Source organism: Bufo gargarizans, chromosome 6, assembly GCF_014858855.1.
Source record: "Bufo gargarizans isolate SCDJY-AF-19 chromosome 6, ASM1485885v1, whole genome shotgun sequence".
NCBI classification, from domain to species: domain Eukaryota; kingdom Metazoa; phylum Chordata; class Amphibia; order Anura; family Bufonidae; genus Bufo; species Bufo gargarizans.
The window spans coordinates 234,484,379-234,503,247 of NC_058085.1; the positions used below are offsets into that span (position 1 = coordinate 234,484,379).

At 47.9% G+C, this 18,869-nt stretch overlaps 1 protein-coding gene across 2 annotated transcripts in view; it reads right to left on the reverse strand.

Annotated features, from left to right (window-relative positions):
* Positions 1–491: 491 nt before the first annotated feature.
* LOC122939798 (oocyte zinc finger protein XlCOF8.4-like) overlaps positions 492–18,869 on the reverse strand; it is a 74,797-nt gene continuing 56,419 nt past the window's right edge. Inside the window, exons 10-11 of one of the 2 annotated variants that reach the window (XM_044295943.1) lie at positions 8,756–8,857; positions 492–3,111 (exon numbers count right to left, since the gene is read on the reverse strand). In XM_044295943.1, the coding sequence (XP_044151878.1) occupies positions 2,417–3,111; positions 8,756–8,857 (797 nt within the window). In that variant the 3' untranslated portion in view covers positions 492–2,416. Of the gene's footprint in view, positions 3,112–3,133; positions 7,826–8,755; positions 8,858–18,869 lie in introns of those variants that run through there. The other variant, XM_044295944.1, reaches the window with a different exon arrangement.

An 18,869-nucleotide genomic window follows, 5' to 3' on the forward strand; every position in this document is an offset into this window, starting at 1 on the left:
GAATAAATAGAGAAATAACTGACCTCCTGTCCTGTGTCAGTTGGTGATCAGAATGCGGGTAACAGGACACAGCTAAGGATCAGAAGGAAGGGGATTACTCACAAATACAGTCACTGGTAAGAAGACTACATCCGGTACCTTTCAGGTTAGGGAATAAAAATTGCTGTGGGAGTGCTATTTTAATAGAAATAATTGTGCGTCACAGTTTTGCTTTTTGGATATAAAGGAATTTGCACTGGACTGGATGTGTGTCTCTTACATATGGACACGGGAAGCTTTCCATCTCTCTTCTGGAGATTTTCTTCAGCATTGGAAAGCCAACTGCTTAACTACTCAGATTTCAATTTGTGATAATTCCAAGTATGATGATAAGGATCTAAATTCAGGATTAAGGGTCATCGGTAGCCTGAGCTCATAGTCTGTATATAATATATTCTGGAAATTATGTGCGAGGGGTGCAGACTCCTCTGTAATTAGCATTTACTTTGCTGTTATGCTTAAAAAATGTACTTTATTATTAAAAATAGATGTAAACAGGAAGCGATGAAACAACAACTGGGCAAGTGAATGGATGAATAACGGAATGGCTTAATGAGAATGTGTCAGCAGGATCAATCCTATTAAACCAGGCATAATGTCTGGTAGCATTGATACCTTACATAGTTAATACGGTTGAAAAAAGACATAAGTCAAGTTCAACCAAGGGATAGGTGGGGATGCGAATGAGACTCCGATTTTATTTATGTTCCTCCGTTTGCGATGTGCCCCTCAGAGCTCCTCCTCTGTGCATTTAGAGCCAGTCCCCCCCCCCCCCCCCCAATCTGCCTGACAAGGCCAGGAGAGATGCTGTAATCTCGCGCGGTGGTTTACACTCTCGCACATATGCAGTACATCATCCTCTGCTTTCCTAGTAGTGCAGATCACTACTGCACACAGAGGACATCATCCTTCATCCAAATAAAGCCGATCATCTTGTCATCTGAGTAAAAGTGTGACATCACTGTCCTGGGACTGGCTCCAAGTGCAGAGTGAAGCAGCTCTGGTGCTCCAAAGGGCTTGGGCCCACCCTCGATGCACTGAAGACATAATTTATAATAATTAATAATTATTATTTTTTTAGGCATAGTGCGACAGAGAGACATAAATCGGTTTGCTCGGCAGGATCAACCCTACCAGACATTGTTAGTTCCATAGGGTTTATCCAGCAGACAGATGCTCTTTAAGGCAAGCAAAACATGACAGAAAAATTGCACAGCTGCTACAATGGTGAATAAACAATAGAGAAAGGGGAACATTTCCATGAATGGGTTTGCAAACCAGAGGCTCATGCACAACGCCTCATCTGTCCTTGGGACTGAGGGCGAGGACAACAGCAACCTAAAGCCACTGACAGGTTCCACCTTAATGAATCTTTCCATATGTCATAGTGATGTAACCCCCCAACCCCCTAGTGATTCCCAAGACTAAATGGTGGGTGTTCTTTAAGGTGTTCCAACCCCTTGGTACTGCTCAGACTTCTGGCAATCAATGGAGTTATATAATGTAAGGTTAACTGCTGCAAATCTCACTGTCAGTGGAGTTAAAGCTATGGAGGGGGAGGGGAGGGGGATGTATCAAACCCTTTACTACATAATTCCTTCAAAAGACACAAAAATAGGGCTGCAACATTTTCCAATGTACATCACTCCAATTTGGAAAAGCGGGTGGGAAAGTTTGAACAGTTTGCTGTTAGTTTCACTCCAGATTTATCACTGTAACTTTTTTTTAAAAGTCCAAAACTTCTTTGAGAGGCATAAAAAAAACTGGAGTAGCATTTCTAGACAAAAGTATTAGGTTTAAAGATGCACCAAATTTAAAGGGGTTCTCAGGAAATTATTTAAAAATGGCCATCAGCAACCTGTCATGGAACATGAGCAGGACTGGTTGCTTTCACTTGCAAAGCTGCCTAGGAGGGGGAGAGGGAGTGGGGCCTCTATGCACTGCTCTACAATAGATGGTAATGATGTCATCCTGCCTATAATATGCTATCATGGCTGAGCAGCCTGACAGGAAAACTCGCCAATATGTAGTAAATGCCACAGAGTAGCGTGTAGTGAGTCCCTGCCCCCTCACACCTCCCAGGCAGCTCTGCAAGTGGTCACAACCAGTCATATTAAATCATTCCCAGAGAACCCCTTTAAGAAACAACATAAATATAAATTTAGTGCAAAGTACACCAACACAGATTCAAGCAATACTGACTTCAGATATTTCCCCATACAATTTCCATGGGTATCATCTCACAGATCTCTGCAGATGTAATCTCCTCATATATTACTCTACAAGAGTGTACATTTTGATTGTACAGTTTATAGCGGCCCTCTCTACTCATAGTGAGGGGTATTTAATGACAAACAAGAAAACACCACCGTCATCATCATCTTGTGTGGATCATTTGGTGTCTATAGAGGTTGGTTTCTCTGTTGAAGCACTTTCCACAAATTTTGCAAGCATATGGTTTCTCCCCTGTGTGTGTTCTTTTGTGGCGGTTAAGACTTCCGCTGGCAGTAAACACTTTCCCGCATTCTTCACATTCATATGTTTTCTCCCCTATATGTGTAGTCTGATGGAAGGATAGGCGGGCACTGGAGGTGAAACACTTGCCGCAAATAGTGCAGACGTACGGTTTCTCAAGAGCATGAATGGACATATGCGTAATGAGGGAGGATTTCAATGCAAAATGTCTGCCGCATTCAGCACAGGCAAAAGGCTTCTCCCCCGCGTGAATGGCCTTGTGAGCGACCAGATTTGACTTCAATGTAAAACACTTTCCACAGTCGGGACAAGCAAACAGCTTCTCCCCTGAGTGGACCTTAATGTGTGTGCCGAGCTCAGAAGACGTGGTGAAGCTCTTCCCTTCCTCCGCAGAGGCAAACAGGGCAGGGATGCTGTGGAATTTCCGATGGCTCTCAAGGTGTAATGCTTCTGAGAAACACTTGTCACATTCAGAACAAGGATATGAGTTCACGTCAGGGGGGGCAGTCTTAGACTCATGCGTTCTTCTTGAGGTTAAAGTATATTTTCGCTTAGAATCTGGTGGTCCTCCAGACGTCATAAGATGTGTTGACCCATCTGTGGGGAAAGGGATGTTCAACAGGAAAATTAATCCTTTTAGTCCAGCACCTGGATATCTAACAATTCCAACAGTCCAAATCTGGAAACAGACGACCAGATAAGATTTTTGTATAACTTACCGGTAAAATCTCTTTCAGGCTCTTCATTGGGGGACACAGGAACCGTGGGTATAGCTATGTCCTCTAGGAGGCGTTAAAACTAGGCAGAAGCTGTTAGCCCCTCCCCTGGCAGCTATCCCCTCTCCAGCCTGGAGAGAGAGCTTCCGTTTGTGTACAAGCAGTAGGAGAAGCAAGCTGACCAAGAAAAAACATGGAACACCACCATGCCAAAAGACCCAACGGGGTTCAAACCCGCAACTGCCACAACTGTGGTCGAACAACAATACTGGGTGGGTGCTGTGTCCCCCAATGAAGAGCAAGAAAGATTTTACTGGTAAGTTATACAAAAATCTCCTTTTCTCGCCCATATTTATTGGGGGACACAGGAACCGTGGGACGTTCAAAAGCAGTCCACAGGGAAAAACCACAGACCCATGTAAGCAATCGTCCCTGCAGGCATCTAAGAACTGCCGATGCATAAGTAATGCACCTGGTAAAATTTTGTGAATGTGTGTAAGGAGGGCCAGTAGCCGCCTTACACAACTGTGCAGCCGAAGCACGCTTCCTCCGAGCCCAAGCTGCGCCCACCGCTCTGGTGGAGTGAGCCGTGACACCTAAGGGCGGAATCCTGCCTCGAGCGCGGTATGCTTCAGCAATTGTAGACCGAATTTAGCGTGTGATTGCCACCTTGGAAGCCGCCAATCCCTTTCGAGGACCCTCCGGAATGAGAAAAAGGGGATCTGTACTGCGAAGGGACCGGAGACAACGTCCAAATGGTGTAACTCCTTTTCCTGAGGGCGTGAAGGAGATGGGCACAGTGAGGGAAGGACAATTTCCTCGTTAATATGGAAGTCAGAGACCAACTTCCGAAGAAAAGGAGGGACAGGCGCCGCCAACTTAGAAACCAGTCTGATGGAAGTGATAGTGACCAGAAAAAACTACCTTCCCGGACAGGAGTCTGAGAGAAATCTCCAGCAAGGACTCCAAGGGGGAAGCATGGACCGCTGAAAGGACTAAATTCAGATCCTAATGTAGTAAAGGAGGATGGTACAGTGGAACCATATGTGCCACTCCCTGAAAAAAAAAGTCCTTACAGGCCTCAAGGGGGCCGGTGGGAGCTGGGAAAGAATAGAAGCGCCGACACCTGACCCTTCAAAGAACTAAAGGGCCAGACTATAGTCCAACCTTAATTAAAGAAGGACAGGAGTGTGGGGAGAGAAAAAGGAAGTGGTGGAATATTTCTGAGTTTACAGAACCCAGGAAGGACCTCCAGGTCCTGTAATAGATCCTGGACAACGCAGGCTTCCTGGCCTAAATCATAGTGCAGAGGACATCCGCCGAAAACCCTCTGCGCGTTAGAATGACGGTTTCAATGGCCACGCCGTCAAACAAAGAGACCTTAAATGCTGATGGCAGACCGGACCCTGTGAAAGAAGGTCGTCTCTGAGCGGCAGTGACTGAGGGACGTCTCCTAGAAGGAGAACGAGGTCAGCGTACCATGTGTGACGGGGCCAATCCGGATCGAAAAGGAGTGTCGGAATGACCTCCATCCTGATCTTCCGTAGAACTCTGGGTCGGAGGGGGAAGGGGAAAACACATAAGGAGGGCGAACTCCTGTCAAGGAGACATCAGGGTGTCCACGCCGCATTCTTCCGGATATCTTGCTCGGGAGAGAAAGGTGGGAATCTGTTGTGTAGATACTGTTAGCACACCCAGGAGCAATGGAAGGATTCCCTGGAGAAGGAGGTATGTGGTGGGCGCAACAGCCCACCAGTCGGGACCGGAGTGCCACAAAACGCATACTCCGTGCAAAAGCAGATGAGAGAAGGTAGTAACATAGGAGCTACCAAAATTTGCGGGGTGGCTATGGACCATGAGCCAGAGGAAAAGACAGGAAAGGAATAGGCTAGGACTGAAGCCCATTCCCCATCTGAGACCGGCGCTATACAGAAGTAGCCAAGGATTAAGTGGCTGCGCCAAAAAACTCTGCCTGAGGAGAAAGCCACGCCAGAGGAGTCTCACTGTATTGCTAGCCCGATACCGCAGCAGAGGAGGGGACCAACACGCAGAGGCCACCAAATTCAGTGCTAGAAGAGGCCACCACCTGACGAATGAGCTGTGCAATAAAAACCGAAGTATGTAGTGGTAACGCAAATACCACTCCCACAGTAGGAGCCAGCGCTTGCCCTGTCAGCGCACAGTGAGGGGGGCCTGAGACTATTCGTAGAAGCCACATACTATACTGCTCCAGTGAAGTAGAGCTACCGTAAAAAACACTACCTGGAAGGGAGCTGAACAGGAGCAAGTGCCAAGCTAGCGCCAGGGAAGGACCCCTACCTGAGGGGGATGTCCCACTGCAGCAACTACAAACTCGAGCATTAGCAAAAAAGCTGCACCTGTGTGGGGGAACACGCTGTAGTAGCTAAACCAGAGTGTCAGCATAACCACTTCCTCAGAAAAGGAGGAGTGGTGGATAGAGAATACAGAGTCACTGAACACTCGACTCGCTGGAACGTACTCATCATATATGTGCAATGGTGTACGCACTACGCATTGATGCGGACAATAGCATGACCGACTGGAACGGTGGAGGCCCAAGGAGATGGGGGGTCTCTAGGACACAAGTGATGCTAGGCAATCCCCTGAGAAGACAGCGCCAAAAGAAAGAAGGAATAGCCACCGTATCCACTGGCGGCACCCATATACCACTAGAGTAAGTGTACCCGTGTAAAATAAGCAAAGGCACGTAGAGCAGTGGTGTAGTTGAATTGCAGCATCCCGAGGTGTTTAGGTATTCCCCACTAGTGGATCACTTGTGGAAGGGGGAAATGTAGTTGGAAGCACGGTGAAGTGCAACACTCCGTCTATGGAGAGGATAGCGACAGTTGGGACCATGTGCAATTACCCTACCTATGGAAGGTTGAATGCATGCGACGAGTACTGAAGCCAGTGGTAGGGAAATACTCCCCTAAAAAGGGGGGTTAATGCCCACGATGGGAAATAGTGCATATGGCGAGTCCTGTACACCGTGGGAGTGCAATTATTGCACCTACGAATGGGGGTAATCCATACAGCACACAAAGTAACCAGTGATGATGTCATCCTGGCACCTATGGAAGGGGCTAATGCGTACGGCAGGTACTGAACCCAGTGGAGATGCAATTCCGCCAACTGCACAGTTGGGGACTTATCAACCAAACTACCCAGGAGGGTGGAGTGGGAACTTCTAGAGGTCCCTCCACTGGATTTCGCAGGCGGAGCATTATCAACCGAACGACCCCAGAGGGTGGATTGGGATGGTCAGAGGTCCTGTATTGAATTGCGCAGGCGGAGAATTATCAACCACACAACCCAGAAGGGTGGATTGGGATGGTCAGAGGTCCTGTATTGAATTGGGCAGGCGGAGAATTATCAACCACACGACCCAGAAGGGTGGATTGGGAATGTCAGAGATCCTCCTTGATTGCACAGGTGGAGGATTGTCAGCCAAACGGCCCCGAAGGGCGTATTGGGAATCCTTCAGGGGTCCTTCTGAATTGCGCAGGTGCATGCAGAATTATCAATTAAGCGACCGTGTAGGGCGTATTGGGAATCCTTCAGGGTTCCATGTATTATGCAGGTGCATGCAGAATTATCAATTAAGCGACCGTGTAGGGCGGATTGGGACTATGAGAGGTCCTCCTGTGACCGGGACAGGGCACGGGCCCAGTCTAGTACTGCACGGTTATGATGTGTGCTGAGGGGGCCAGAGCCCGTATAAAATGCGCCTTTTTTTTAAAATAACGTATGAAGGGTTAATTTGAGTATCAGCAACTGCACTGCCTTCTAACCTCGCGCAGGCCTAAAAGAAGTGGCTGGCCAGGAAGGGTTAAGTGACCAGAGACCTAGAGGCGGTACTCAGCTGGCTTCTGGGGGAGGGGGAACAGCTAGGCGGGAAGAATTTGCGCCAGCTCGCATCCCCCCCCCCCCCCCGGGCGCTCGCTCCCAAAAAGGGGCGGAATATGGTGGTGAATAACGGGGAGCGGGAGTCACCCACGCTCCGCTCTTTTTACCTGTTGTGCAGGTGGAGATCTTTTCATTAACCTCCTATGAGCCGGAATAGTCGTCGGCCTAGAGGGGGAGTGAGAGGGGGCGTCCACGTATCGTTGGTGGTGTCAGCGCAATTCATGGGCTCCCATCTCTCACAGTGGCGGATTAACCCCTTCTGTCTTAGGGGTCTTGTTTGTAAAATAAATAAAGTTCCCCGGCAGCCGTGCCTGTTAACTCGATATGCCAAAGAGGGAGGGAGGGGGCAGAGAGCTTCATACTTACCTAGTCCCGTGTACTCACCTCATCTTCATCCTCTTCTCTTCACCCTACATAAGTGGACCCGCAAGGTCACCTTTTTCCTGCAGGGTCACCTCCTCAGCAGCTGGCACTGGAGTGGCAGGAGTCTGGTATGGCGGGAGGGTCTCTTTGGCGGGCCTAGGTGACCCTTCTGCTTGGGGGATGAAGGGGAGCGAGGCTGCCCTGGTCCACCTTGTCTTCTTGTGGAGGGAGGAGGCAGTGTGGTGGACCAACGCTGGCGTGCTCCCCCGGGACAAGAGGGAGGCTAGACGACCACTGTTTCCCACCTGAAAAGAAGAAAAATAAAAAAATAAAATAAAAAATCTTCAGGAGCTACCCTGCAGAGCAGTCTTGCCTCCTATTGACACTAGAAAAAACTGAAGCTCTTTCTCCAGGCTGGAGGGGGTATAGCTGCCAGGGGAGGAGCTAACAGCTTTTACTAGTGTCAACGCCTCCTAGAGGACATAGCTATACTCACAGTTCCTGTGTCCCCCAATGAATATGGGCCAGAAACAAAAAATTACTAGACTAAAGTTTCACACAGAAAAGACTCCACTGTGACGGTACAAATCAAAAGATAATATGGATTTGTATACATAATAATACACAGCATGTATGGTATAGCATGCAATATGTATAGTATTTAGTCCCACCAACACCCAAATCTCAAGGTCATTTTTATTAGATGCTCCTTTTAACTTTGCAATACAGTTAAAGAGGACCTTTCACTAGAATAAAAAATCTAAACTAACTATACAGACATGGAGAGCGGCGCCCAGGGATCTCCCTGCACTTACTGTTATACCTGGGCGCCGCTCCGTTCTCCCGGTACAGCCTCTGGTATCTTCATATGTTAGGCTCCACCCAGTGGAACCTGCCGGCGTCTCCTTCCCCCATGCTGTAGCGCTGGCCAATCACAGCGCTCAGCTCATAGCCCGAGAGTTTTTTTTTTTTCTCTCAGGCTATGAGCCGAGCGCTGCGATTGGCCAGCGCTACAGCATGGGAGAATGAGATGCCGGCAGGTTCAACTGGGTGGAGCCTAACATATGAAGATACCGGAGGCTATACCGGGAGAACGGAGCGGCGCCCAGGTATAACAGTAAGTGCAGGGAGATCCCTGGGCGCCGCTCTCCATGTCTGTATAGTTAGTTTAGATTTTTTTATTCTAGTGAAAGGTCCTCTTTAAACTTGGATGATAGGTAAAACCTATCACTCACCTTCATGAATCTCCCACTCTGCTGTTCGCTGCAGATGTCCGACCTCCTCTGCATCTATTTCTATCACAGATGGAAGCAGGCGTTTAGCTCTATGTGGCAGTTCTGTAAGTACAACAAAGCACTGGTTAGGTGAGTACTTCTTGATAGTCATCAGTACAGTAACATTCCAATAATCACAAATCAATGGAAGCCTACAGGTCCCATATTATTGACTTAATAGCAAACGCTATAAAACTCACTTGTAAGGTCAGAGAGCCTTCAGAAAGACTAAGGGCCGTTCACACTGCAGGTTTTACAGAGGAATTTTGGCGTCGCCGGCAGCCAAAATTCGCCGGCAGCCACGTCCTTTCTGCCTCCCATTCATTTCAACAAGAGGCAACGCTAATGACCGTGGAGCACTGGCTTAAAGCCACAGGCACACAGAGAATGGACATGACCCTTCTCTGCAAGGCTTTCTGCAATCCTCAGAGCTGTCTCCCATTGAAAGGAATATCTGCCGCAGTAACTGTTGTTGCGGTGCTCTCCGATCCGTCTGCTGTGCCGCACTGGAAACAAATGCCAGATTATGAGACTTCTGAATTTTCAGGCTGCACATACACACATAGCAGGAGGAAGTGGGGTGGTATAGGAATGTCGATGAGCTCTCAGAATAAAGTGAAAATCATATCAATGATCCATCCTGCCATGTGATATAGAGAGTTTATATATTCATATTTTTGTAAAATATTAATATTTATGGCTAGACCGAAGTGGAACTGCTCAATAGTAATGGGTAGCTAGTGGTAAATGGGTTGTATAGAATGCAAAAAAACATGGCTCCTTTCTACCATGAACAGCTCCACTCTTCTCCATAAGCGGTGTTTGGTAATGTAGCTCACTCCCATTCACTTGAATACAGGCTGACTTGCAATACCAAACGTAGAACATTGACAAGAGTGGCGCTGTTCCTGAAAGAAAGCTGCTATGTTTATTAAATCTCATAACACGTTCAACCTCATAGCAACCAAGTGCGTACGCGTACGGAGCTGGCCTTTAATTCAGAGAGTCATAGATGTATGGTGAGAGATCAAAGCTCCTGCAATCAGAGACAGCCGGGGTGCCACAGTGCAAAACAGAAGAGGTTTATTACCACTTCTGAAGTGAACAGAGAAAGAGGCCATGCCGCTTCCTCTGTTGGACCTAGTGATCATATGGTCGTCGGATGTCTTGGGTAGAGCACAGCTGCTGGGTCTTAGCAGACCAGGATCAGATCTGTATGTGTAAAATGCCCCCACAAGAGGCTGTTTTGCCTTATAACTAAGGTTCCTTTGGAGGCTCTGGTTACAATGGAAAAGTGCAAAAGTGAAAAAAGTGTAAATACCATCAAGGGATTTTTTAACGACTGACCTTTTTAATGGAGGACATCTATTTAAATATATGTATGCCATATAAGTAAAGAAAAGAAAACTATTTAAAAAATAAACTACTAATAAGCGAAAAAATAAAATGAAAATCCATGTAAAATAAAATAGTCACAATAGTCGTCCCTATATTATAATATATACACTTAACAAAAATATAAACAGAACACTTTCGGTTTTGCTCCCACTCGAAGATCTGAAACATTTTCTACATACACAAAAGACCCATTACTCTCAAAATATTGTTCACAAATCTGTCTAAATCTGTATTAGTGAGCACTTCTCCTTTGCCGAGATAATCCATCCCACCTCACAGGTGTGGCATATCAAGGAGCTGATTAGACAGCATGAATATTGCACAGGTGTGCCTTAGACTTCCCACAATAAAAGGTCACTCTGAAATGTGCACAGTTTTGCCTTACTGGGGGGAATCAGAAAACCAGTCAGCATTTGATGTGGCCACCATTTGCCTCATGCAGCAACAAATCTCAGTCGCATAGAGTTGATCAGGTTGTTGATTGTGGCCCGTGAAATGTTGGTCCACTCCTCTTCAATAGCTGTGCGAAGTTGCAGAATATTGGCAGGAAGTGGAACACGCTGTCGTATACGCGGATCCAGAGCATCCCAAACATGCTCAATGGGCGACATGTCCGGTGAGTATGCTGGCCATGCAAGAACTGGGATGTTTTCAGCTTCCAGGAATTGTGTACAGATCCTTGCAATATGGGGCCGTGCGTTATCATGCTGCAACATGAGGTGATGGTCGTGAATAAATGGCACAACAATGGGCCTCAGGATCTCATCACGGTATCTCTGTGCATTCAAAATGTCATCTATAAAATGCATCTGTGTTCACTGTCCATAACATACGCCTGCCCATACCATAACCCCACCACCACCATAGGCCACTCGATCCAAAACGTCAGCAAACCGCTCACCCACACAACGCCACACACGCTGTCTGCGATCTGCCCTGAACAGTGAAAACTGGGACTCATCCGTGAACAGAACGCCTCTCCAACATGCCAGACGCCATCGAATGTGAGCATTTACCCACTCGAGTCGGTTATGAAGACGAAATCCAGTCAGGTCCAAACCCCAATGAGGACGACGAGCATGCAGATGAGCTTCCCCGAGACTTCTTTCTGACAGTTTGTGCAGAAATTCTTTGGTTATGCAAACCGATTGATGCTGCAGCTGTCCGGGTGGCTGGTCTCAGACGATCATGGAGGTGACCATGCTGGATGTGGAGGTCCTGGACAGGTGTGCTTTCACGTGGTCTGTGGTTGTGAGGCCAGTTGGATGTACTGCCAAATTCTCTAAAACGCCTTTGGAGATTACTTATGGTAGAGAAATGAACATGCATTGCATGGTCAACAGCTCTGGTAGACATTCTTGCAGTCAGCATGCCAATTCCACGCTCCCTCAGACGTTGCAACATCTGTGGCATTGTGCTATGTGATCAAACTGCACATTTCAGAGTGGTCTTTTATTGTGGGAAGTCTAAGGCACATCTGTGCAATATTCATGTTGTCTAATCAGCACCTTGAGTTGTCACACCTGTGAGGTGGAATGGATTGTCTCGGCAAAGGAGAGGTGCTCACTAACACAGATTTAGACAGATTTGTGAACAATATTTGAGAGTAATGGGTCTTTTGTGTATATAGAAAATGTTTCCGATCTTTGAGTTCAGCTCATGCAAAATGGGAGCAAAACCCAAAGTGTTGAATTTATATTTTTGTTCAGTGTGTATATGTATATATATAGAAATGTCAAATGAATGGCAGCACTCTGGTCTTGTGAAAATTCAGTGACGTTTATTCACACTTAAACGCGATGCAGCATTTCAGCCCTCTCAATGGAGCCTTTATCAAGCTAGTGAACATAGTGCTCTCTACTAGGGATGAGCGAACCCGAACTGTATGGTTCGGGTTCGTACCAAATTTTGGGGTGTCAGTGACACAGACCCGAACCCAAACATTTTAGTAAAAGTCCGGGTTCGGATTTGGTGTTCGTCGTTTTCTTGGCGCTTTTTGAAAGGCTGCAAAGCAGCCAATCAACAAGCGTCATGCTACTTGCCCCAAGAGGCCGTCACAGCCATGCCTACTATTGGCATGGCTGTGATTGGCCAGTGCAGCATATGACCCAGCCTCCATTTAAGCTGGAGTCACGTAGCGCCGCACGTCACTCTGCTCTGATCAGTGTAGGGAGAGGTTGCAGCTGCGACTGTTAGGGCGAGATTAGGCAGTGATTAACTCCTCCAAAAGACTTCATTCAGTGATCGATCAGCAGCTGTGGATCATTGAACTGCTGCTATTCAATTGCTCACTGTTTTTAGGCTGCCCAGAGCGTTTTTCATTCACTTTTTTCTGGGGGCACAAGCTGCCACCAAGTACATTTAACCATCAATAGTGTGGTTATTTTTTGGCTTTATCCTACATCAGGGGCAAGCTGTCACCAAGTGCATTTAACCATCAATAGTGTGGTTATTTTTTGGCTATATCCTACATCAGGGGCAAGCTGTCACCAAGTGCATTTAACCATCAATAGTGTGGTTATTTTTTGGCTATATCCTACATTCCAACATCAGGGTCAAGCTGTCACCAAGTGCATTTAACCATCAATAGTGTGGTTATTTTTTGGCTATATCCTACATCAGGGGCTTGGTTGTGCTTGCTATTTTATTGAGGGGTGAAATACAATTGCCAAAATAGCAGTACCCTAAATCTGGTGTTTCAGCTGTGGCCAGCCAATTGTAATACTGTCTGCTGTCTGGCAAAGGATATATTTTTGTTCAGGGTTGAAATACAATTCCCAACTTAGCAATTTCCTAAATTAGTGGTTTCTGCTGTATCAGGCCTACTTTAAATCTATTCATTAAAAGGGTATATTAGATTCAAGGTGCTGATAGGGTCATTCTCAATAACTTCACACACACGCTACTGTGCAATTCCAAGTCTAATTCTGTCTGTAAACGTATACCTGTCACCCAGCGCCTAAATAATAGGCCTCAAATTTATATTCAGCTAAATCTGTGGTTATTGCTGTAGCTGGTCAAGTTATTTTGTGTCCGTCAAAGCACAGTTTTTGTTCTGGGTTGAAATACAATTCCCAACTTAGCAATTCTCTAAATTAGTGGTTTCTGCTGTATCAGGCCTACTTTAAATCTATCCCTAAAAGGGTATATTAGATTCAAGGTGCAGATAGGGTCACTCTCAATAACTTCACACGCTACCGTGCATTTCCAAGTCTAATTCTGTCCGTAAACGTATACCTGTCTTCCAGCGCCAAAATACTAGGCCTCAAATTTATATCCAGCTAAATCTGTCGTTACTGCTGTGCCTGTATTAGTGTAATACGGTACATAAATAGATAGCCAGATAGTGTTAGGTGTCTGTAAAAAAAGGCCTGAATTTGAATTCAATACATTGGGTCAAATATTTTTCTTATTGTGGCGAACGGTAACAATGAGGAAAACATCTAGTAAGGGACGCGGACATGGTCGTGGTGGTGTTAGTGGACCCTCTGGTGCTGGGAGAGGACGTGGCCGTTCTGCCACAGCCACACGTCCTAGTGTACCAACTACCTCAGGTCCCAGTAGCCGCCAGAATTTACAGCGATATTTGGTGGGGCCCAATGCCGTTCTAAGGATGGTAAGGCCTGAGCAGGTACAGGCATTAGTCAATTGGGTGGCCGACAGTGGGTCCAGCACGTTCACATTATCTCCCACCCAGTCTTCTGCAGAAAGCGCACAGATGGCGCCTGAAAACCAAGCCCATCAGTCTGTCACATCACCCCCATGCATACCAGGGAAACTGTCTGAGCCTCAAGTTATGCAGCAGTCTCTTATGCTGTTTGAAGACTCCGCTGGCAGGGTTTCCCAAGGGCATCCACCTAGCCCTTCCCCAGCGGTGGAAGACATAGAATGCACTGACGCACAACCATTTATGTTTCCTGATGATGAGGACATGGGAATACCACCTCAGCACGTCTCTGATGATGATGACGAAACACAGGTGCCAACTGCTGCGTCTTTCTGCAGTGTGCAGACTGAACAGGAGGTCAGGGATCAAGACTGGGTGGAAGACGATGCAGGGGACGATGAGGTCCTAGACCCCACATGGAATGAAGGTCGTGCCACTGACTTTCACAGTTCGGAGGAAGAGGCAGTGGTGAGACCGAGCCAACAGCGTAGCAAAAGAGGGAGCAGTGGGCAAAAGCAGAACACCCGCCGCCAAGAGACTCCGCCTGCTACTGACTGCAGCCACCTGGGACCGAGCACCCCAAAGGCAGCTTCAAGGAGTTCCCTGGCATGGCACTTCTTCAAACAATGTGCTGACGACAAGACCCGAGTGGTTTGCACGCTGTGCCATCAGAGCCTGAAGCGAGGCATTAACGTTCTGAACCTTAGCACAACCTGCATGCAAAGCATGAACTGCAGTGGAGTAAACACCTTTAAAACAAGGAAGTCACTCAGGCTCCCCCTGCTACCTCTTCTGCTGCTGCCGCCTCGGCCTCTTCTGCTGCTGCTGCCGCCTCGGCCTCTTCCTCCGCCTCTGGAGGAACGTTGGCACCTGCCACCCAGCAAACAGAGAATGTACCACCAACACCACCACCACCTCCGTCACCAAGCATCTCAACCATGTCACATGGCAGCGTTCAGCTCTCCATCTCACAAACATTTGAGAGAAAGCGTAAATTCCCACCTAGCCACCCTCGATCCCTGGCCCTGAATGCCAGCATTTCTAAACTACTGGCCTATGAAATGCTGTCATTTAGGCTGGTGGACACAGACAGCTTCAAACAGCTCATTTCGCTTGCTGTCCCACAGTATGTTGTTCCCAGCCGGCACTACTTCTCCAAGAGAGCCGTGCCTTCCCTGCACAACCAAGTATCCGATAAAATCAAGTGTGCACTGCGCAACGCCATCTGTGGCAAGGTCCACCTAACCACAGATACGTGGACCAGTAAGCACGGCCAGGGACGCTATATCTCCCTAACGGCACACTGGGTAAATGTAGTGGCGGCTGGGCCGCAGGCGGAGAGCTGTTTGGCGCACATCCTTCCGCCGCCAAGGATCACAGGGCAGCATTTTTTGCCTTCTGTTGCTCCTCCTCCTACTCGGCTTCCTCCTCCTCTTCTTCCACCTGCTGATCCAGTCAGCCACACACCTTCACCACCAACTTTAGCACAGCCCGAGGTAAAAGTCAGCAGGCCATTCTGAAACTCATGTGTTTGGGGGACAGGCCCCACACCGCACAGGAGTTGTGGCGGGGTATAGAACAACAGACCGACGAGTGGTTGCTGCCGGTGAGCCTCAAGCCCGGCCGGGTGGTGTGCGATAATGGGCGAAATCTCGTTACAGCTCTGGGAATAGCCGGTTTGACGCACATCCCTTGCCTGGCGCATGTGCTGAATTTGGTGGTGCAGAAGTTCATTCACAACTACCCCGACATGTCAGAGCTGCTGCATAAAGTGCGGGCCGTCTGTTCGCGCTTCCGGCTACAGCGTAACTTCGGCCTTCCCACTCACCGCCTCATATGCGACGTGCCCACCAGGTGGAACTCCACCTTGCACATGCTGGACAGACTGTGCGAGCAGCAGCAGGCCATAGTGGAGTTTCAGCTGCAGCACGAACGGGTCAGTCGCACTGCGGAACAGCACCACTTCACCACCAATGACTGGGCCTCCATGCGAGACTTGTGCACTGTTGCACTGTTTCGAGTACTCCACCAACATGGCCAGTGGCGATGACGCCGTTATCAGCGTTACAATACCACTTCTATGTCTCCTTGAGAAAACACTTAGGGCGATGATGGAAGAGGAGGTGGCCCAGGAGGAGGAGGAGGAAGAGGGGTCATTTTTAGCACTTTCAGGCCAGTCTCTTAGAAGTGACTCAGAGGAAGTTTTTTTGCAACAGCAGAGGCCAGGTACAAATGTGGCCAGCCAGGGCCCACTACTGGAGGACGAGGATGAGGAGGAGGTGGAGGAGGATGAGGATGAAGCATGGTCACAGCAGGGTGGCACCCAACGCAGCTCGGGCCCATCACTGGTGCGTGGCTGGGGGGAAACGCAGGGCAATGACGATACACCTCCCACAGAGGACAGCTTGTCCTTACCTCTGGGCAGCCTGGCACACATGAGCGACTACATGCTGCAGTGCCTGCGCAACGACAGCAGAGTTGCCCACATTTTAACGTGTGCGGACTACTGGGTTGCCACCCTGCTGGATCCACAGTACAAAGACAATGTGCCCACATAACTTCCTGCACTGGAGCGTAATAGGAAGATGCGCGAGTACAAGCGCACGTTGGTAGACGCGCTACTGAGAGCATTCCCAAATGTCACAGGGGAACAAGTGGAAGCCCAAGGCCAAGGCAGGAGGAGCAAGAGGTCGCCAAGGCAGCTGTGTCACGGCCAGCTCCTCTGAGGGCAGGGTTAGCATGGCAGAGATGTGGAAAAGTTTTGTCAACACGCCACAGCTAACTGCACCACCACCTGATACGCAACGTGTTAGCAGGAGGCAACATTTCACTAACATGGTGGAACAGTACGTGTGCACACCCCTCCACGTACTGACTGATGGTTCGGCCCCATTCAACTTCTGGGTCTCTAAATTGTCCACGTGGCCAGAGCTAGCCTTTTATGCCTTGGAGGTGCTGGCCTGCCCGGCGGCCAGCGTTTTGTCTGAACGTGTATTCAGCACGGCAGGGGGTGTCATTACAGACAAACGCAGCCGCCTGTCTACAGCCAATGTGGACAAGCTGACGTTCATAAAAATGAACCAGGCATGGATCCCACAGGACCTGTCCATCCCTTGTGCAGATTAGACATTAACTACCTCCCCTTAACCATATATTATTCTACTCCAGGGCACTTCCTCATTCAATCCTATTTTTATTTTCATTTTACCATTATATTGCGGGGCAACCCAAAGTTGAATGAACCTCTCCTCTGTCTGGGTGCCGGGGACTAAATATATGACAATGGACTGTTCCAGTGTTGGGGGACGTAAAGCATGATTCTCTGCTATGACATGAAGACTGATTCTCTGCTGACATGAAGCCAGATTCTCTGTTACGGGACCTCTCTCCTCTGCCTGGGCCTAAATATCTGACAATGGACTGTTCCAGCGTTTGGTGACGTGAAGCATGATTCTCTGCTATGACATGAAGCCAGATTCTCTGCTGACATGAAGCCAGATTCTCTGTTACGGGACCTCTCTCCTCTGCCTGGGTGCTGGGCCTAAATATCTGACAATGGACTGTTCCAGTGTTGGGTGACGTGAAGCATGATTATCTGCTATGACATGAAGACTGATTCTCTGCTGACATGAAGCCAGATTCTCTGTTATGGGACCTCTCTCCTCTGCCTGGGTGCCGGGGCCTAAATATATGACAATGGACTGTTACAGTGGTGGGTGACGTGAAGCCAGATTCTCTGCTATGGGACCTCTCTCCAATTGATATTGGTTAATTTTTATTTATTTTATTTTTATTTTAATTCATTTCCCTATCCACATTTGTTTGCAGGGGATTTACCTACATGTTGCTGCCTTTTGCAGCCCTCTAGCCCTTTCCTGGGCTGTTTTACAGCCTTTTTAGTGCCGAAAAGTTTGGGTCCCCATTGACTTCAATGGGGTTCGGGTCGGGTTCGGATCCTGAACATTTCCGGGAAGTTCGGCCGAACTTCTCGAACCCGAACATCCAGGTGTTCGCTCAACTCTACTCTCTACATATTTAAAGGGGTGAATCTCATTAAGGTTACATAATTGCTCATTACAATACATTCAACAAATATCAATATAAAACATGATTACAAAATTCATCAAAGTGTATCAATGTATATAAACCATCATAATATTAACCCAATGTGTCAATAATGTGAGAATAACTTTGAATCACATGTAAAAACCAGTATTACATACATAAGTATTGCTAATTATCATATAAAGTGCAGCCGTGCATAGATGTGTATTAATTAAAAACTTAAGAGAAGGCTATGGAAAATTATACCTGTCTGTACGGCTTAATTTTGTACTTAAACAAAAAACAGGAGTACTGTGCTCAGTGACTCTTATTATTGCCTGTACTGTCAATGTTGTTTCATTTTTCAGCATGAGCCAATACTCTGATAATAAAAAACTATTGAAAGTAAAAACTTAAGAGAAGGACAGACCACGTCACGAAATCTCATATTGCGATCCAGCGTTGGCGTCCCCTGACACAGACTGCACAGGCGCCAAAACCTATCAATGAAGCACGAGATCCTGTCGCGTCCCGAGCATGCGCACAGACCGCCTGTACGCAAATGCCAGAACGTACCCAGGACTCGCGAATACTCTCCACTTCCCGCGCATGCGCATTACAGCCGCCACAAACTCAGCGGCTATTACGCTACTGCGCATGTCAATCGGGAGGATCGAAAACCAATGTAGTTGTCACTATGTGACCCTGATAACGGGTTCATACGCGGTCTATTGGAACAGTGGCCGTCAGGAACCGGGTAATGTCTATGGGGAAGTGTACACAGGGGATAAATCCAGTGCACAGTCCCCACCGGCACAAGAGACCAAGGCTGGCTATAGCCATGGCTCCAGTAACTACATCCCCGCCTCCTACGGTCCTCAATAGAGACTTTGTGGAATCGGATGTTAAACACTGGCGCAAGCAACCATCTCTGGGTGCATGCCCCTGTGTGGAGCGAAGGACCAG